Below are 20,480 nucleotides of genomic sequence, written 5' to 3'. Positions count from 1 at the left end.
ATTTTTTTATCAAATTTTAAATTTTTTATACTTTAAATTAATTTTTTAATATTTTTGTATCATTTTAATATATCATGTTTATGTCAAAAATAAATTTTAAAAACTAAAAAAATATTATTTTAATCAATTTCTATTAAAAAAACTACTTTAAAAAATCACATTTATTACATCTTAATCAGATCCCAAGGTTTACTTGAAAAAAAAAAAAACATAAATGGAGATGATCCCACAAGTACGATATCGGATTCTACCACTATTTAACACTTTTTGTAATTTATTTCTAAGAGGCAGGTTAATATATTTACTGAATCATAATTTTTTATACTTAGATTTTAATATTTCATAGAACTTAATAAAACTATAATTAAATTAGTCTCTTGCATTTTTTAAAACATATAAATAAATTTCAACCACACTAAATTAAAACTACCCACATATAAATAATCTTTCAGTATATCTAGTGATTGGTAATATGCTCAAATATATTTACCAATTATTAAAGCTCGTAAGAATAACAATTGCTAAAGATCCTGCTATTTCATATATATTTAACATCGATATCGATCGTTAATTTCTTTCTCTAGCTTGTTTCTACTAGGTAACTGTTTCTTTATTTTATATATATATATATATATATATATATATATATATATATATATATATATATATATATATAATGTTTAGTATTATTAATAATGAAAAAAATGGTGTCGGTGGAGAAGAGACTTTGAAACACCTGCCACATGAGAAAGATAGGTTTTGATGGCATGCTACAAGTACCAAATCAGAAACCCTAATTGGATCACACGCGCCACTTAAACCCACTTAACCCAGACCGCAATTATAGTTACCCTACCGCATTAATCAGTGGTCAAGACTTTTCAAATTAAAGTTGGAACTGAATTACGGTAATTTTTCTACAAATTCAGCAAAGATTTCTTGGCATTATTGATTCTTCATCATTTCATTTACATTTTTATGAGCGACCAAAACGCGTTTTGAGTGATATAACACAAGGGTTTCGTAGCAAGATCGAAGCTACGTGCCCTCTCTCTCTCTCTCGCAAATGTATATGACCCACAGCATATATACGTAGACAGGGAACACGACCACACTGCTTGTTGCCCGTCACATACCAGCAGGACCCATTTGATTAGTTAATCCTCTTTCAGCGGACTTTTCCAACCCTATCAAGTTCATATCTTCTTGCTTTTAACAAACCAAAAATCCTCTCAGCTTCCCTTCATTTTCTAGTCCCAGAAAAGTTGCCTTTAGACACAAAAAATTAAGATGTTCAAGAGAAACAACTCTCAGTTGATCAAAGCTTCAAAACAAAACATGACCACACACCGTCAAGGGAAATCGATCTGTTGCTGTTTGTTGAAACCGCCAAGTTCTGATATGGATACCAAGAATGAGGAAATTAGTACAAGATCAAGAGATTTGAGAAACAGTACTTGTGGAGAGATCAGGTATCATAGATCAGGAGGGAAAATAACCCCTACAACTTCTATACTTGATGGATCTAATGTTTATGGCAGAGAGAAGGACATAGAGGTCGTTCTTGGATGGTTACTGAAGGGAGAAGCAGCTATCAATGGTAGGGTTTTTGTGGTAGCTATAGGTGGCAAGGAAGGGGTTGGCAAGACCACTCTAGCTCAGCTTGTGTACAATGATGACACAGTGGTCACCGCTTTCGATTTGAGAGCTTGGGTTTTTGATAATTCAAAAGACTTTGATGTTGTGAGCATAACAAGAACAATCCTGCTGAGCGTTACTGACGCTTGCAATTTTAGTGATAATTTGGATTTGCTTCAGGTGAAGCTAAGAGAGAGTAATAATTTGGATTTGCTTCAGGTGAAGCTAAGAGAGAAACTTTCTGGAAAGAGCTGTTTAATTGTGCTAGATCATGTTTGCGATCTGGACTCTGAACGATGGGATCTTCTATGCCAACCCTTTGCCGGCTCTGAAGTTAAAATAGTTGTGACCACGCGAAACAACAGCGTCCCACCAATCATGGCTGCCATGATCTCCACTCACCAACTAGAGGTGTTATCAGATGTCGATTGTCTGTCAATGCTTGTAGACCATGCGAAGGCAAAATCAAATTTTGACACAGACCCAAAGCTTCAAGCAATTATGGAAAAAATAGCCAGAAAATGTAAAGGCTTACCACGGGCTGCAAAACATTTTGGGGGCAGGCTGCTTTCTACTCACTATACCGAATGGGAGAAGATATAAATGAAATTGTGAGGTATACGAGGACGAGTGGTAAACAATGGTAATTAAGATCGGTAAAAGGTAGGTGATTATTTGTAATAGCATAATTAAGCAGTATTTCTTTAAACAAATCTGGGGCTCTTGATTAACCAGCACAGGCATCATTAACAATTGAAGGAGGACCTTATGCAAATTTAAGGAGCCAGTATGCACATACCAGAAATAGATTTTGTTAATTTCCGTGCTTGCACTTTCCTATTTTGTTTTACAGGCACAGTTTGTTCATTTCTACTCCTAGTAGCCTTTTACTTGTATGATAATCTGCGCTCAGAAATAAATTAATGGTGGAATATCCTAGCTTCTAATTTATTGTTACTGCTTTACTGCTAATATATTGTTATTTCTATTAGTTTGCACCTAATTGATGGTGAGGTGAAAAGCAACCCACCTCATGATTTGAGCAGTCTTTACCTCTTTGGACAACTCACTTCATGTATCCTAGGGCAGAAAGAAACCATGCGTGCTTTTGGGATCGGATCATCTTCTTTCCCATTTTGAGGAGATCACTTCTGCAATTGTTCCACCTCTCAAAAGGACTGAAAATTTGACAAGGATGAGTTAGTTATGTTGTGGATATAGGCCTAGGGTTTTTTACTATCACCAATCGATGTTTTTTATCAAGTCATGCATGATTCTTTCAGGTATCAAGTTCTCCCTGTACATCAACAATTGTGGGTTTTAAGTTCTAACCAGCCTCCTCGGAGGTCTTGCTAAATTTTGAGTGGCAAGATGAAGTTTTATCCCAAACATTGATGATGATGTGTTAGGTAGGTTTTCTATACATAGAAAGTCTTGCAAAGTTTTCTATTTGTCGTTCATCCATTCATCACACTGGGCACATAAATAGGGCCTCACAAGTATTTTGACTACTTCTATAAGCAGAAAGAAATGTAGTCTCCCTGGTGGTATTATTCAGGTTTGATTTGTGGTAGGGGTTGTAGCTATATAGGTTCAGGTTTGTGATAAGATATATTAGTCTACCTATATAGATGGATATATCATTTCTGTGAACACAGGCATAGTCTTGGCTGTTCATAGAGCATATCTGCACTACCTAAATTTAGGGTTATTGTTTAGAGTATATATGTCTCAGAAATTAGTTCCATGTATATGTTTCCAATAAGATCAGTTTCCTCCTGTTGGTGATCATGCACGCATAGTACTGAGAACATGGACTGGTATTTTTTTTATAAGCCAAATTCTTTTAGAACAACTGGATGAAGGATGGTTAATTAGTGACTGGAGCAATGAACAACTGGTCCATGTTCTTTACTTATGTGGTTACTGGAAGAATTTGGCAACAGATTCTTCAGTTTTGTGGCAGCAATAGGATGGTTAGTGACTGGAGCAATGAGTTTTGCTGGACGAAGAAACACTTGCAGAAGCAAGTTTTGCAGTCTATTGTCACGAGACTTGCCTAGTGCATTTTGGTGTTCCTTTGTTCTTGCTGCTTCTTGTTTTATGGTTATTTTAACTGTTGCAACGAAGCCTGGTCATTAATTAAGAATTAAGAAATACTCTAAAAATCATGGGAAAATGTAATGTTCTCCATTTCAATGTTAAACAAGGAACAAATTATCGTGGATTTCCCGGTGACTTGTCTTTTTTTAGTCCCCCTTTCTTATTATCATGCACTCCCCAGAGTCAATTAAAGCATATTTATTAAGAAAGAGCAAAGTTTAAAGAAAGAGAACTACAATGAAAAAGCACTAAAAAGAGGTGTTTTTCTAAACTTGGGAATACATGTAAACTTTGATCCTCTAATTTTTCAAATTATAAATTAACTTTAAATTCTTAACAATTTATAAAATTCAATTTTAGTCTCAAATCTCATTTATTTTGTTTTTTGGTCCCTAATTTGATAGATGAGAGAAAAAGTATCGGGATTCCAGTGGCAGAGAAAAAAAGTCTTGGTTGAGACGGATTCCGGCCACAAAAAATAAGTGGTTTTTGTGTTAATAAGTTTCTTTTGATGGAGAAAGTTTATACAAAGTGTTTTTTTCCCTTTAAACTTGTTTGAAATGGTAGATTTGAACTCGAAAATAATTTTTATTTCATGTTGATTATGGGTTTTTGGTCCCTAATTTGATAGATGAGAGATAAAGTATTGGGATTCCAGTGGCAGAGAAAAAAAGTCTTGGTTGAGACGGATTCCGGCCACAAAAAATAAGTGGTTTTTGTGTCAATAAGTTTCTTTTGATGGAGAAAGTTTATACAAAGTGTTTTTTTCCCTTTAAACTTGTTTGAAATGGTAGATTTGAACTCGAAAATAATTTTTATTTCAGGTTGATTATGGGTTTTTGAGCTAATTTCTGAATTGTTAAAGGCTATGAATATGTTTTTAAAGGTGTTTAGGGTGTTTTTTAGTTTTTTCAGATCAAAATATGGTTGAAAATAAGTTTCTCTTGATCTGAAATAGACCAGCATGATTTTCTAGTCGCTGGAATCTTAGTTTTGCAAGTAACTGGTTGTCTGTTATTTGTTTTCAAAGCATTAAGGAGATACCTTTTAAAAAAATTAAAAAAATAAGGCCTGGGCAAGTGGACTCCTCAGACTATTTTTTCAATTTTCTAACTAAATACTAGGTATCCAATCATCTAATTAAATATATTGATAACCATTTATGTAAAAAAAAATGTCATTAACAGTAACCAAGAAACAAATTATAAAAATAAGACTTTTTATCTGATTGTATTTACTAAACTTAGTTATTTAAATAAATAAAAGATAAATCAAACCTAAGAAACCTATGACATAAACGATAAATACAAATAAAACTAAATGAATAAACCCACAACATAAAAAAATATTATGCAAAGTTGAACACGTCAACAAAATGTAAGGAATGTACACCTGCTGATATGATGGAAAGATATAAAAAAAGATTTAAAAAAAGTCTCAAGCGAACCTAGTAGCCAACCCATGTCAACAAATCAAAAACATGATCAAGGACATCAAATTGAGATGACCCCATAAATAGAAAACCGAAAAAAATACTGCGAAAAAAATATTTGAAAAAAACACTAAAGTTGACTCGGTCTTATCTTTTAAATTTTTAACCCGGGTCATGAGACCGGAGTGACCTCATTAGAGACAAACCCGGAAAAACCAAAAATCAAGATTCATAATCAAATAAATATTGAAAGATGAAATTGAAAAAAAAATCAATCCAAAAAACAATGTAAAACAAAACAAATAGCAATTAAAAGAATTATGACTAAATTCAACATAAAAGTAAATAAAATTAAATGTTTAGAAAAAAAATTGAAAAAACAAACCAATTAAGAAAATGATTAAAAAAATAGTAATTAATTAAAAGAATTAGGACCAAATTTGACATGAAAATTAAATGAAAATAAATGCTTGGGGATGAAATTGAAAAACAAATCAATCAAGAAAATGATTCAAAACAAAAAAATAACAATTAAAAGAATGAGTACCAAATTTGATAAAAAAAATTAACAAGATCAAAACACAAGGGTTGAAATAAAAAATAAAATTGAATTAGAAATAATTATTGTAAATAAAACAATAGTAATTAAAAGAAGAATGTCTGAATCAAAACAAAAAAAAAAATTGAAGAGCTGGTATAATTTTTTGCATGGCCAACAAGCAATCTGAGAGAAAAAAAAAGAAAAAAAAGGCAAATTGGCACCAAATCAGACCCAACTACAATACATGTGCCACCTAGAAAAAAAAAAGGGATGTCAAGATGAATCTAATGATGAGCGAAATCATGATTCAAATCATCGAAGCTAGTCGCACGCGCTGCTCGAAGACGGTTAACACGTGCAAGGCACGCATCAAGATTTTCTTCTCTTTTTTTTTTTATTTGTACGAAAGCAAAAATACCTCTAGTGCTAAACAATACAAACAAAAAAATATTACGAAATCACAACCAAACCCCTGAAATTAAAACTAAAAAATTTAAATTACAAGTGTAATAGATTAATCATCATTAATTAAAAAATAACAAAAATATTTCTAGAACTAAACAACAATAATAAAAAAGCATTATAAAATTACAATAAGTCCCCGAAAACAAGATTAAATATATATATATTTTTTTTAGATTAACGTGGGTGTTCGGGCCAGCTTGCGCGCACCACGACTAATTACACGGGCCCTGAAGTTACCGATCATATAAGCCTCCAGTGGCCATCATATGAGCAACCAAGGACTCGAACCTAAAACCACAGAAAAAAACAAACCTCTTAATTTCAAGTTCTTACCACTATACCACCACATTATACCACCATCTAAATGGTTAAAACTAATAAATTTTAATGATTCGGGTAATTGAGTAAGTACGTAATCATGCTCGAAGTTTGTGTCCATCGCTTAGGCTGGACTTTTATCGTCACTCAGACATCTAGTACTTTGGGGTTGTAAAGCTCTTAAATCTCTCCCTGATGGTATGAACAAGTTTCCTCTTGGAGATAGAAGAGTGTCCTTAATTTGCTCGAATGCTTTCCAGGAGGGATATTACATCTGACGTTAAAAGGGTTGAAGATTCGATACTGTACATAATTATGGTCTCTACTTGAGGGGACTATGCACAATGAAAATCTCTCCCTGGCACCTTGTATCATTTTGAGAACTTGGAGATTATTGTTTGTCCATCTATCACATCTTAATTTTCCAGCTTGGAAATTACCAAGTCAAATCAAGACGCTAAGAGTTTGGGATTTTTTCCAATTGAAGCACTTTCAGAAAGCATACTGCATGATGATATGTCCCTTCAATACATTTCTGACAAGCTTTCCTGAGTGTCCTAGCAGCTTCAAGCATCTTACTGAATTAAATTTAAGCCATTGTTCTGATATCAAGTGCTTTCCAGGAGTTGGTCCCTTCCTCCCTAAACTTAGAATGATGAATGTATACAACTGCAAAAAGCTCAAGTCTCTGTCCAATGAGATGCGAAAACTCACATCTCTGCTGGAACTGACAATTTGTAGCTGCATAGCTCTTGAATCCTTTCCAAATGGCGATCTACCTCCAAACCTGATATCACTTGAGATCTGGGATTGCGACAATCTAGATGGGCACCTGTCAAAGTGGAACTTGCAAAGTCTAGCCTTTCTTAGAGATTTTAGCATAGCTGGTGGATGTTGACACTGTAACCTTTCCAGATGAGGAGTGTCTGCTTCATACAACTCTTACTTCCGTCTGGATTGGAAGACTTCCAAATTTGGAATCTCTATCCATGCAGCTCCAAAGTCTTGCATCTCTAGAAGAGCTAGAAATTGTTGATTGTCCTAAATTTAATTAGTCCTTGCCTAGGAAATGCCTACGTCGTGCACTAGGAAGATTCAGCATCAGGGATTGTCTGTTACTGACACAGCGCTGCTCCAAGGAGAATAGAGTGTACTGGCCATTGATATCCCACATCCCTTGTGTGGAGATAATTGATGGCTTTGACATGTAAAGATTTATGGGGTTGCTTGTTACAGTGTCTCTTTCATATACACTATAAAATGTATTCTTTCTGTAATCAATAATATTTTGAATTATTGAAACAACGATGTTCTGTTTCTGACTTGCTGTGAATCGTGGATAACTTTAACTGTAAGGGACAATAATTTTCATTTCATTCTGTCAAGTTGTTTAGGTAACTGATTATCACAGCGAATTCTGGCTTGTTAACGAACAAAAGGAAAGCGAAAACAAGCTATATATCAGACTATCGTTTCCAGAAGTGAAACAAAGAATTGCAAGCATACGTAACAAAAGAAATTAGGCACTATGTTTTGACTTTGGCTATGGGAGAGGTGTGCCAGAAAGGAAGTGACTGATCAATGAAAGTGCTCTCACAGGCTGGATGCTTGGTACCATATGCCCAGCCCCTCGTACAGTTGCGAATGTCAAGTCCCCTTTGTATACTTGTACATACCCACCAACCTGGAATAGTATGAAAAAATGCAGTTCAATATTGAGATCATTACATTCTTAATAAGCATCTTCCATTGTTATGATACTTGCTTACTTCAGATATTATGATTTAGTGAATGCTGAAGTGGGTAAATTACCTCTTGATCGGAGAACCAAGGATGCCATTGAGTTTTAATAGGAAGGTTCATCTCGTTTATTGAATACTGGGAAGAAGTAACTGGTACCCTTCCGTCTGTATCACCGCTGTACACCATTGAAACAAAAGATCAGTAAGCATATATTCAGTCAAAATGGTCTGAACTAAAAAAAAACGTGTCCAGTTGTAATAAACTGATCTAAAAAAAAAAAAAAATCCATTTGATCTTAGTGAAAAGTTGGGAGACTTTTGCAAAGTTTGGTCCCCATCAGCAAGTGCAAGGGCATTTCACCAACAACTATACGATTATGGTGGTTGTGAAACTAACCTGAATACCCATACTCGAAGTCCATTTGCCATGAACTCCTTTAGCAAGGGAAGAACAGTAGAGGCACTATCAACCCAGTTAAAACCGCCGCATGGTTGCCAATCGTAAGCAAGTTTGGTCACATTGGCATGCATGGCTTCTTGGACATCCGGTCTATTAAGATAAGCCAATACATAAGAATCGCTGCAGGGATCGAAGTTCATCGGCTGCACCAAAAATCATTCAAGTCAAGTCACATATCCAGAATTACTTAAAACTCCAAAATATTTTAAATTATGAGTAAGTTTATTTTAGTCACTTTACATTCAAATCCTACTTTTTTAAGGTATTTTTTCATGAAAATTAGAGTTGAAGAATTGTGAAATAATTGACCCAAAAATAAGTGAAAACTTGAACGAAGTATATATATATTTTTAAGAACGTTCATTCACTTACTGATGTCTTCTTTGGCTTGGACGTGAGATTACTGTTGAAGCATGAGGGGCCATAGATGTTGTAAATGTCAATGACACTAACATCTGTATCTGCTTTGCCCATGGCTTCTTGGCACTCTTTATATAAACTACCGGCACTTGAGAAATTACAGTAGTGTTGAATTTTACGGAAGTTCTCATTTGAAGTTATAGCATGTGTTCCAAAGAAGTCGTACATCCCTTGCATATCGGTATGATCATTGATCACAGAATTTCCAATCTGCACCAAAGAGATGGAATAAAATATTACTAACAAATTGACTGCAATGCTGGAAAAAAAAATATTTTCAGGTGTCGAAAGATTTATTTATCTAATAACTTAAGCTTCTGCGATGGATGAGAGTTCTATGAATTATGTGCAAGCTGTTTAATATCAAAAAACTACTCTGCTTTAAAATTAAAATCAAGTTGTTAAACGAAGGTCAAAGACATAAATCAGGTCTTGACAGGTATCAAATAATTTCTCAGTTAAGAAGAAAATAAGCTGATACGTGAAAGGGAAGGGAAGAAATAGGTTTATGTGTTAAAAAAGAAGAAATTAGAGGAGGGGAGACACACACCATGATTCCTTTGAGGTTGACGACACTCCTCTTAGCCTTCTTATTATAATGAAGAATAGTATCTGCAAGTTGAGGCACGTAGTGTCCCGCGTAGCTCTCTCCGGCTATGTAAAAATCTCTGTCTTTGTATTCGGGAAATCTTTCCAACCAATTTACAAGGAACATATAATTTTGTGCAGCTGTTTCTCTATCTCCACTAGTGTAAGTGTAGTCCGATGTTGCATTAGAGTATGAAAACCCTACTCCAGCAGGGGACTCCAAGAACAAAACATTTGCAACTTAAAAGGAGAGGCTTAAGTTAGTTTATGAAAAATTCCCGAGGAAGACTAACCTCGTTTCGAAAATCATTCAATTGAAAGAAAAAAAGATAAAACATACCCTTATTCCATGAATACTTGTTTCTGTAAAGAGTTTTCCCATTGCTGTGTACACGAAATGGTCCAAGCTCTTCCATTGCCCCATATCCCAGTGATGAACAACCTGGGCCTGCGTTCATATTAAGCTGCCTCGTCAAAAATCAACTCTACCTAAGTTTTCATTTATTTTTTTAAATGAAGCAAGCTCATGAATGTCGTATTTTTTTTTTAAAGATAGTGTATGATATTATAATAAATGTTATTTTTTAAAGTGTTTTCTCATTTAAAAATACATTAAAATAATTTTTTTATTTTTTTAAATTTATTTTTAACATTAGCATATCAACACGATTTAAAAATATAAAAATAATATTTTTTTTAAAAAAAAAAACATAATTTGACAACAAAACAAACATTACCTAATAGAAAAAAATAAATACCATATTTAAATTAAATAAAAATTAATTTAAAAAATAATCACCACAACACAATCATTAAGCTAACATAAATCATGTTTTACATGAACCATGCTATATATATATTACTAAATATACTTTCACGCATATAAGAGTCATGACATGTCATATTTTGTCTGGTCTCAAATATGAAAAAGAAAAAGAAAAGAAAGGAATAACAAAATTAAGGTGCTAATTAAGAAATAACATGAACGGTCAAGTTGAAATTTTTTTTAATGATTTGCAAATAGAATTTTTATGTTAAACTTATAATTGATAGATAGTAAGGCGTGGATGAAAAATTATATGCGAATTTTGTATGAAAAACTTATTTATACATACAGCATCAATATTTCGTAGGCACTCAATCTGTTTCCAAATGAAGCAACAAATAAAGAACTCGAAGTCTTTTGAAGATGATGGCAATGACAATTGCAAATAGGGTAAAGAGCAACAAATTACCTCCATTTAGCCAAAGAAGAAGAGGCAATGCCGACTCCTTTGAATGTTGATCAGCTTCAACAAAATAATAATACAGTGCTGAACCTGCAGATTCATTAACAGTAACATAACCACCGTATTGTGAAAAGTTGACACGGGGTTGTCCGGGCAACATTTTGATTCTATCTTTCTCCTTTGATCCCTTTTGACGAGGATGAACTTCTGATTCATCTAAAAGCATATTCATCACCTCAAATTGGCTCGTATCAAGTACCTCGAAAGGACCTGTATCAATTCTGGAATCTCTACTAAACTTGGCTTTGTAGAGATTGTCAAGTGCTTCGCCTTGGTTCTTGATGCCATGACTTTGAGCTACAGAACGTGAAAGAGTTACAATGAAAACAAGAAGCAAACAAGGTATCTTTCCCATCGTGTTTTTCTTTCTCCCTCTCCTCAAAACATAAAAAACCGAGAAAAAAGAAAATGGAAAGCAAGAAAAGGTTTAGGGGGCTTGGTTTTTGGACAAATTTTTTAAATTTTTATATGATATTGTAACTGGAATAACCTAGCATGAGACTACAAGGAGAACCCACGGCTGAGAGATGATATTCACTGACCGTTTCATTAAATTCCTGATCCTATTTATGAAACCTTAATTTCTTTCTGGAAACAAATATCCATCCCTTAATTTATATAATTTGTTTTCTATAAATATTAGCCATTATCATTCTAATAAATAGCAACAATGTATGGAGTGCAAGAGATTTTAGGGTGATTAGTGGCATCCTATAAATAAATTCTAGTTTTGATGTTAATGGTGCTTGATATGGATATATAATCAAATCTTATTCTAGAAAGAGATCCAAATAATCAAAAGAGAAGAAAAGGTTAAGAAGATCGATCATGGAATATGAATTTATTATGCTTATCAAATAATGCAGCTATGACTAATATAGGAAATCAGGATCACTCACATAAAAAAAATCCTAGTTTCCAATGAAAAAAACTAATAAAAAACAAAATTCTAAAATACTAGTTTCTCCAAAAATCACCCAAAAAAACAAAATTCACAGGTATTTTAAGAATTTACTTTTTTATTATTATTATTTTGATTATAGTGGTAAGAATATCCGCAGGTGGGTCATCAAAAATACAAAATTTCCCATAAATTTTGCTACACAGTCCGCTATAAAATTCGCTTTCCTATAAACCTCCCACTCCCTTGCTAACAGGTCCCTAGCTTTCATGATGAGGCTGTAATTTCTGTTAATATTTATTTATTCTTTGTGATAAGATCGATAACAATAGCAGAGTCCGATTCCACAGTTAATTTCTGAGATCCCTTTGACCAGGTTAATAGAATGTTAGCGGGAAAGACATCCTCGTACTTTTTTTCTGATAACGTTAGCTTGTCTCAGCTTCGAAATTCAGGTGTTTGACCATTGTTCCTGGAACTAAAAGGATGCGAGTTTCCAGGTGCTTGTGCCTGTCTTGATAAGACCGAATCAATCAAGTATTGTTTCCGGTCCCGCAGCCATTTGCGGTTCCATTTTCTATTTTTCTGGGAAAAATAATAATATCTCCTTATAAATAGTGGTAGCCTCCAAAAGGTCCCTAACGATAAAAAAAGAGAGAAGAAAATCAATAAAATCCTTTAATTTACTCAGGTCTGAAGGCAAATGTCTAAGATGTCCTTGACCCCTATTTAATTACCAGAAAGAAAAAATCAACCAGGAATTTGAAAATCTATATATATATATATATATATATATATATATATATATATACATATATATATATATATCAAATTAAAAGGTAAACCAGATTCTCTATTTATAAACGTGACTGTCAAAACCAAATAACAAGATCTTTTCGTAGTTATCTATCATAGGGGTGAGCAAAAAACTCGAAAAACCGATTAAATCGAAAAAAAAATTAACCGAAAAAACCGAACCAAGAAAAAAAATAACTTAACTAATTAGAAAACCCAAAAGAATTTCTAGTTCGGTTCAGTTTTAAATGCCTAGAACTGATTGAACCGGAATGAACCGAACCGATTCAACCACATAACTCTAAAAAAAAAAGACTATAAAAAGATAGTATAAATAGTCACTAACCTAAACCCTAAAACAATACTCCAACACTTGCAGCTGCCACATTCTTTTACATCCCAACTCTTCCCAGAAAAGAACGCAACACATTCTCGGCAGACACCATATGGTTTGTACTCATGTGAGAGGCAATTTAGGTTATCCTTCATTTAGAAACGGCACCCAAAAGAGATCTTACCACTACATTTTATCCCACCAATTCATCAAAGGATTTTGGCCTAAATTTCTGACTCAAACTCCTAGGAGTTTCATTTGTAGTGTGCTTCCCGCTCCTCTTCCCACGAGGAGTTGTCTCACTACATCTCTGGACAATAATGGATTGTCTTCTGCATCGAAATATGGATTTGAATCTCTGAGTCTTGGGGTTTTTGTTCAGCACCAGCTTATCCCTCATCCACGGTCATTTTGAACCATGAAATCACCAAAAACGGGATTTGATTCTTGATTTTACCGACTTTTTAACAACAAAACCAAACCGAAACCGGTCGGTTTGAATCGGTTTCGGTTTGGTTTCGGTTTTAAATTTTAAAAAATAATAATTTCGGTTTGGTTAATTTTTTCATATGAAAACTGAACCGAATCGAAAATGATCACCCCTAATTCATCGAATACAAATCATAATTACTTTCTAAATATACAGTGGCAGAAAACATTTCCTTTTAATTTCTCAAATCCAAGACTAATTACGTAGTTCAAAAGAAATCTGGCAACACCAAATATATATAGTATTCACGAGATCATTGGTATGTATTATGTTGCGAATATAATTAGTTTTTTTTATATAATAAAAAATCTAGACCTTATAAACAAGTTTTCTAGCACAAAAAAATATAAATAAAAAATCTCATGTATATTATGAGACGAGATCTTTTTTAATTATTAAAACACTGATAAATTAAATTGATCTGGATTAATCAGTTAAATATATTATCTAGATCATGAAACCATAATAACTTTATAAAAAACAAATTATGAATCTAAAAAAAAAAAACCAGATGACGTGTTGTATGCTGAGGCAAACAGGGGGGGTCGTCTAATATTATATATTGAATATTTTTAAAGCTTCTTTTCAAGTATTTTTAGAGTTTTCATTGGCAAAATAAAGTGTTAATAATGTACTTCCTAAATTAGGAGTAATTTAAGAAACTTATTCTATGTTATTTGAGATTTTATATGGTTAATAATTTAAATATAAATAAAAACAAGTTCAATCAATTTTTTAGGTTTCAATAATTTCTTTCAATGTTGGTTTTGTTTTTCTTAATTAGGGATGGGTTGAATTTAATTACATATTAATAATAGAAATACGATACATACATACATACACATATATTAAGAATATATAATAGTCAATCAGATATTTTTTAAGAGTTCAGTTTTTGTATATAGTAAGGATTAATATTGTGATGTAAGATATTTTAGACATTTTTCATTGCGAAGAATCATGCACATTACTAAAATAAGTTAATTTAATATTTTTAATAAGTTAATTTAATATTTTTTGTAAAAAATATTTTCAAAAGCAAACCTCAAAAACATACACTTCCATATTCATGCTGTGTAACATTATTTTTATTAGAGACCTATTTGGAGATTATCCATAGAGCAAAAATGCTAGAGATACTTGTTAATTTGTTTTAGTAAGACTTTAAAATTTACTATATTTTTATTTAAATTGAAAGAAAGTATTTTCAAAATAAAATTAATAGATACAGAAAGAAATAAACTTCCCTTTTTTCTAATTAGCCTTATGGAATAGTATTTCTTATATATATATATATATATATATATATATATATATATATATAAGAAATGATTGTTTGAATGAAATTACAAAGAAATGGATTTAATATCTCGTAGTATCTGGAAGAGGCGTGCCATCAAGGAAGTGCTTGACTAATGAAAGTGCTCTCAATGGCTGATAGCTTGGCACTTGATGCCCTGCCCCTCTCACGGTGGCGAATGTTAAATCTCCTTTATACACTTGTGTGTATCCTCCCACCTACAAAAAAAAAAAGCAAAATTATTTCATATTTTTTCTACAATTTCGTAGAACTATTGAATGCTGATTAATTAATTATATATCTTGATACGCAAGATTATCACATGATGATATATATATATAGACCATTTGGCTCGAGATTAGAAATATAAATGGGGATAGAATTCCTTCTTTTTCTTTTTTTGTGGCATGAAATTTCTATTGTTGTTCGCACAAGATGAACGTTTTATTTTTTTATGAATTTTTTTTTCTTGTGAGTTGCGACTAATTAATATCACAAGATGTATCATTTATCTCGGGATTATAATTACAAACATTAATAATATAAATTCCTATTTTTAGGACTGGTTTGGATTTCTGTTTTCCTATGCTAAATTGGGAGAAGAAATAAAGAAAACATTTGAGTGGTGAAAAAAAAAACTTACCTCCCCTTTGACGTACCAAGGATGCCATTCGGTTTTAACTTGAAGTTTCATCTTATTTATAGAATATTGAGTTGAAGTAAATGGCACCCTTCCGTCTGTATCACCACTGAAATTACATGCAATTAATGAAGATTTATCATTAGAATAGATCATACGATCACTTCATATCTCTTTATGATCATAGAAGAAGAAGAAGAAGAAGAAGAAGCAAACATAATTAGAGATGTTGGAAGTGGCATTGGCTACAATTATGATAATTAATCTTATTTACCTTTTGTAAATTAACAACATTTACGTACGAAGTGTCACTGAAGCATATGAGGCTTGCTAGCTATTATCAAGTTAATTAGGACCCCACTCAACAAAGTGCAAGACAATATTATACTAAAAATTAATTAAGAACCCACTAACATATGTGATATAATGAGAGAATATTGAGAATAATCATGATGATTATATATATCCAATTAAGCTCATTATTACTTTACCTAAATAGCCACACTCGAAGGCCGTTTGCCATGAATTCTTGCAGTAGCGGAATAATTGTTGAAGGGCTATCTGACCAACTTGGTATGATATCACTACAAGGTTCCCAATCATGAGTGAGTTTGGTGACATTGGCGTGCATGGCTTCTTGGACATCAGGTCGATTAAGATAAGCATACACATAATAATCAGAACATGGATCAAAATCCACCAGCTGCGGCACAAGATTTATAGTCAGGCAAATATTTAATTGGAGGGATATTTTGTATAGTTTATGAGTTTTATAAAACAAATGTTTTAATTACTTACAGAAGGTTTCTTAGGCTTTGCTGTGGTACCCTCACGAAGGCACAATGGACCATAGATGTTGTATATATTGATATAACTAGTATCCTTGCCTGCTGCTTCAGCTGCTTGATTGCACTCATCAGACTGGGATGTCGCATTGGGTGAGAAATCGCAAGATTTTAGTATTTTCTGAACCATCTCATCTGAGATTAGAGCATGGTTTCCGAAATAGCTATACATCCCTATACTATCAGTTTCGTCATTGATCACTGCATTCCCAATCTGCAATTTCCACAAGAGAATGCAACATTACTGTTATGTAAGCCAATAATTTGCACTAGTAAGACTCATGTTAGTTGTTTTTTCAAGTCAGTACTTGAGATTTTCCTCTCTTTTTTTCAATCTCTTACATTATAATGATAAATGATTCTAGCGAACAATCTACTTCTACCACAAATAATGGAATGTGGGCTGCTTTTCCCCCTTTGGGACCGAAGGACACCCCGACCGGTCCACATCTACCAAGTTTTGCGTAAATCCAATTGAAATATTCTTTCTTCTTTTTTTATATTTCGAATATTTCATCTTTAATTTTATGGTATATATTGATTGAAGTATTCTATCAATATATACCATCTGAATTACAGACAAAAAAGATTCTATCAGTAATTATAATAACCGTAAATTACCAATAAAATTATTCTATTAGTAATTTCGTTGATATTAAATGAATTTATAGTAATGCAATGATGCTTTCATGTGCAAGTCAAGTATTGTAATTATTTAAAGGAAATGCAAGCTGTTTGCAAGTTGGCAAATATTTTCCAAACCTGACCTCCTGAGGAAATCTAGCCAGAGGAAAAAGGATGGTTTTGAATGGTGATTTAGTCTAAATTTAAAATTTAATTCCTTAAATATGATTACAGGTGGATTGAGAGAGAATATACGTACTAGAATTCCTTTGAGATTGACAATGGTCTTCTTAGCCTTGTTGTTATGGTAAAGAATAGTGTGTGCAAGCTGAGGCACATAATGCCCGGCATAGCTTTCACCTGATATGTAGAAATCTCTATCTTTGTATTCAGGAAACCTCTCTAGCCAATTCACTAAGAACACATAATTATCTTCAGCAGTCATTTTATCTCCACTTTTCTTGTAATCTGATGTCGTGTTTGAGTATGAAAACCCTACTCCCGCAGGAGATTCAAGAAACAAAACATTTGCAGCTGAAAAAGAAAACCATTTTTTTATCACTTTGTACACATAACATTAGATGTTAATAATAAATTAACAACCATTTATAAAAGTTAAAGATTTATACCATAATTCCATGAGTGTCTATTTTTATAAAGTGCTTGGCCATCACTATATACTCGAAATGGTCCAAGTTCTTGCATTGCACCATATGACAAAGATGAACAACCAGGGCCTACAATAAAGAAATCAATCTTGTGTTAGAACACACCACCACCACCACCATAATAATAATAAACCTATGCTGTTAGGCAAATAAGCCTTTTGATATCAAACTCTCTCTCTTTAACTTACAAGCATACATCATGTATATGAACACACATACAGAGCAAGAAAGCATGTATTAGTTTTGTGCCCATCAGAAAGGGTCAGCATCTTCTCTCTTTGGGTTTTCTCCAGCGGCCACGGGAGATGAGGCAATGGAGTTCAAAGCTTTAGGGAACTGATCAAATGCAAAATACTTTTTATTTGTCTAGGAATATTTATATACGTTTTTGTTTTTTGTTTTAAAAAATGTAAAAATATGATACTCTCTCCATTTTAAAGTTTTAATCCCATTTGGTTTAATTTTCATACATACTAAAAAATAGGGGTGGGAATTATTAAATCCAATATCCTACCTAATAAACGATTATTAACACGCAAAACGCAATTAGTTAGAGATTATAAATATGCAAAGCGTCAATTTTGGTTTTTTGCTATAAAGCTGGCAAATGGCCTCGCAGATGAGGTGGCAAGATTCACGGTACAGGGTTTATAAATATTGAAGTAATTCTTCATCAAGATTGCCGAGATGATTATTTTGTGGCTAATGCGAGTGAACTTAAGCGTTATTTGCTCTAGTGACGAGAAGAGAAAGAGGGAAGCATTCTATATTAAAAAAATTCAAGCAAATATATATACCGTCACTAAGCACATTGAGGTCTTCTGTAGAGTAGAGAGTGCAAATAATTAGTCTTTTTATATGATATTTTTGGACAAATTACACGTTAGTCAAGTTATAAATGATGTGATCAAGGAGGGATATGTGCCATCAGCCACTAAATCCAATCCCCTTTTTCATATTAGTAGTGTTCTTCTTGAGTGGGTGCTCGGTGGATTTTCAACTTGACAAACATATTATATCGATCCTGAGCATTTAGTGTGAGAGAATGATTACTTGTAAATCATTAGTCTATAGCATTAAGAGGGTTACATAATGAACGGCGAGAAATCCTCATGGGAGTGAATTATGGGATTGAGAAGCCATCATGTGCCAGCTGACCATGTGGGGTTGTTGATTTCATGTTTTCTTCTTCTTTTTTTTCTAAGTTCCAGGGCCCATTGCGGTGAGGGCTCACTGCGCTAAAAGAGAATCTCTTTCTGATTATTAGTTACACCTAATTAAGAAAACAAGGTATTGGACAACCAAATAAATAAACTAGCTTTCTGATCAGGATTATTTAATTTATCCCGGCGGTTTTGTATTTATACTGTCATGCAAGACTGTGGCGATATTAGCAAGAAGCAAAATCACATGGCATGTGAGAGAGAAAAGGAGGAAAAGGTAGCAAACAATGATGAAAAGATTTGAGAGCGGAGACTTGAGAACTTTATGGGATATTTCCATATATTCTGCTTCTCTGATAATTAACAGTGAACGAACAAGAAAAATTAAGAAAGAACACACAAAAAGTAGAAGATCCTATATATCCAAGATCCAAACAGAAAATGAGGGTGCTAATTAAAGGAACTCAGCAATCAATTAATTTTAATATACCATCTAATCCTCTTTAACATGAAGGGAGCATTTTCCATTAGTTTTGGCAAAGTGATAATGTTGAAATATCGGAAGTAAAAAAAACAAAAAAAAAAAACAGAGAGCATGAAAGAAAACGCCGAAGGATGAGAGAAGAGGGTGTACCTCCATTGAGCCAGAGAAGAAGAGGCAAAGACTCTTTATTAGAATGTTGAGCCTCGGCAAAGTAATAATAGAGTGCTCGTCCAGTAGATTTATCAACGGTAACATAGCCTCCATACTGCGAGAACTCTACTTTTGGCTGCCCCGGCAAGCTCTCTATTCTATCCTTCTCTTTTAATCCCTCTTGAGCATGAAACCTGGATGTATCTACATGTTGAATTGCTTGAAAAAGACTATTGTCAACGCTAAGATTTCCCTTCGAGTACTTGGCCTTGTAGAGATGGCCAAGTGCTTCGCTTTGCCTCTTGCCAGCCGCTTCGCTTTGAACTACAGAACAAGAAACAACGAGAAGGACAACGAGAAGCAAGCATGGGTTACTTTCCATGGTATTTCTTTTCGTTACTTCCAAAACATGCACTAAAAAAAATTAAGAAGATTGCCTTAATCCACCTGCTCTGTAGCTGTAGAGTGATGGGGGAGTTTTATACTTGCAAAGAGCTCGCCACAAAGTCAAAAATGCCCCCAGATCAGAATATGAAGTCTATACAATTATGTAATAGTTGCCCCCCCGATTAATTTCCCAAATTTAATGCAAATGAGATTTATACCATTTTTTTTAACAATAATTAAAGGGAAGTGGTCCAGTCATGGTGCCTGGGAGATTAATTTATGATATATTTTTCTTTTTTTCCCCTTGTCACACCAATCATGTCGTGCCATGTGAGTTACACTTGTTTGGCCAGTTAGTGAACATGCGTATCTGTGATTTATCATTTGTGTTCCTTGCCAATATGTGATATAAGTGATTGGATACAGTATCACAACTAGAATTTATTTTTTATATCAGTCTATAAATTTTATAATTATTAAAAGTTTATATAATTATTAATTTTAAAATTTATAAAATTAGTTAAAATATATACAGGCTGAAGAAAGAATTTCTTCTTTGCTAATTTCCACCTGTAATGTTGTTTTTCAACTTATGAATACTTTTATTTACAACATTGTCGATAATCACGGGGAACAAGACAAACGGAGAAGAGAGAAATTGATATTTAAATGTATCAGAAGTAAAAATAATATTCTGAGGTAG

At 33.1% G+C, this 20,480-nt stretch overlaps 3 protein-coding genes across 4 annotated transcripts; 1 reads left to right on the top strand and 2 right to left on the bottom strand.

Annotated features, from left to right (window-relative positions):
* The first annotated feature begins 1,053 nt into the window (after window positions 1-1,053).
* On the top strand, window positions 1,054-2,589 carry LOC7467352 (putative disease resistance RPP13-like protein 1). The gene is made up of 2 exons (XM_024608417.1): window positions 1,054-1,818; window positions 1,858-2,589. Exons 1-2 carry the CDS (start codon window positions 1,291-1,293, stop codon window positions 2,239-2,241), a joined length of 912 nt encoding a protein of 303 aa, XP_024464185.1. The 5' UTR covers window positions 1,054-1,290; the 3' UTR covers window positions 2,242-2,589.
* A 5,252-nt stretch (window positions 2,590-7,841) lies between these two features.
* On the bottom strand, window positions 7,842-11,826 carry LOC7467353 (serine carboxypeptidase-like 40). 2 transcript variants are annotated; one of them, XM_024608576.2, is made up of 7 exons: window positions 10,943-11,826; window positions 10,048-10,155; window positions 9,670-9,947; window positions 9,072-9,329; window positions 8,637-8,842; window positions 8,310-8,415; window positions 7,842-8,186 (listed from the first exon to the last, which is right to left on the bottom strand). In XM_024608576.2, exons 1-7 carry the CDS (start codon window positions 11,349-11,351, stop codon window positions 8,145-8,147), a joined length of 1,407 nt encoding a protein of 468 aa, XP_024464344.1. In that variant the 5' UTR covers window positions 11,352-11,826; the 3' UTR covers window positions 7,842-8,144. The 2 variants fall into 2 exon arrangements, with proteins under 2 accessions (XP_024464344.1, XP_002314060.2); XM_002314024.4 differs by having other exon boundaries at window positions 7,842-8,181; window positions 10,943-11,821.
* Window positions 11,827-14,656: 2,830 nt separating this feature from the next.
* On the bottom strand, window positions 14,657-19,905 carry LOC7482309 (serine carboxypeptidase-like 40). The gene is made up of 7 exons (XM_002314025.4): window positions 19,391-19,905; window positions 17,555-17,662; window positions 17,185-17,459; window positions 16,255-16,515; window positions 15,948-16,159; window positions 15,460-15,565; window positions 14,657-15,034 (listed from the first exon to the last, which is right to left on the bottom strand). The coding sequence occupies exons 1-7, from the start codon at window positions 19,770-19,772 to the stop codon at window positions 14,879-14,881; spliced, it is 1,500 nt and encodes a 499-aa protein (XP_002314061.1). The 5' UTR covers window positions 19,773-19,905; the 3' UTR covers window positions 14,657-14,878.
* Window positions 19,906-20,480: the final 575 nt, after the last annotated feature.

The sequence above is a fragment of the Populus trichocarpa genome, chromosome 9 (genome assembly GCF_000002775.5).
Source record: "Populus trichocarpa isolate Nisqually-1 chromosome 9, P.trichocarpa_v4.1, whole genome shotgun sequence".
NCBI lineage: Eukaryota > Viridiplantae > Streptophyta > Magnoliopsida > Malpighiales > Salicaceae > Populus > Populus trichocarpa.
Note: the sequence above shows the minus strand (reverse complement) of the source record. Positions and strands in the feature narration are given on the sequence as shown.

What these genes read in the sequence shown, in the direction of transcription:
- LOC7467353 (XM_002314024.4), bottom strand. Translation starts at nt 11,351, where the DNA reads ATGGGAAAGATACCTTGTTTGCTTCTTGTTTTCATTGTAACTCTTTCA. An exon ending in CTTCGAGTATGGGTATTCAG is followed by an intron (nt 8,416 to 8,636) that starts GTTAGTTTCACA and finishes AATGGTGTACAG; the next exon opens with CGGTGATACAGACGGAAGGG. An exon ending in CTTGGTTCTCCGATCAAGAG is followed by an intron (nt 8,182 to 8,309) that starts GTAATTTACCCA and finishes ATACTATTCCAG; the next exon opens with GTTGGTGGGTATGTACAAGT.
- LOC7482309 (XM_002314025.4), bottom strand. Translation starts at nt 19,772, where the DNA reads ATGGAAAGTAACCCATGCTTGCTTCTCGTTGTCCTTCTCGTTGTTTCT. An exon ending in TAGACACTCATGGAATTATG is followed by an intron (nt 17,460 to 17,554) that starts GTATAAATCTTT and finishes TTTCTTTTTCAG; the next exon opens with CTGCAAATGTTTTGTTTCTT. An exon ending in CTTGGTACGTCAAAGGGGAG is followed by an intron (nt 15,035 to 15,459) that starts GTAAGTTTTTTT and finishes TTTTTTTTGTAG; the next exon opens with GTGGGAGGATACACACAAGT.
- LOC7467352 (XM_024608417.1), top strand. Translation starts at nt 1,291, where the DNA reads ATGTTCAAGAGAAACAACTCTCAGTTGATCAAAGCTTCAAAACAAAAC. An exon ending in ATAATTTGGATTTGCTTCAG is followed by an intron (nt 1,819 to 1,857) that starts GTGAAGCTAAGA and finishes GATTTGCTTCAG; the next exon opens with GTGAAGCTAAGAGAGAAACT.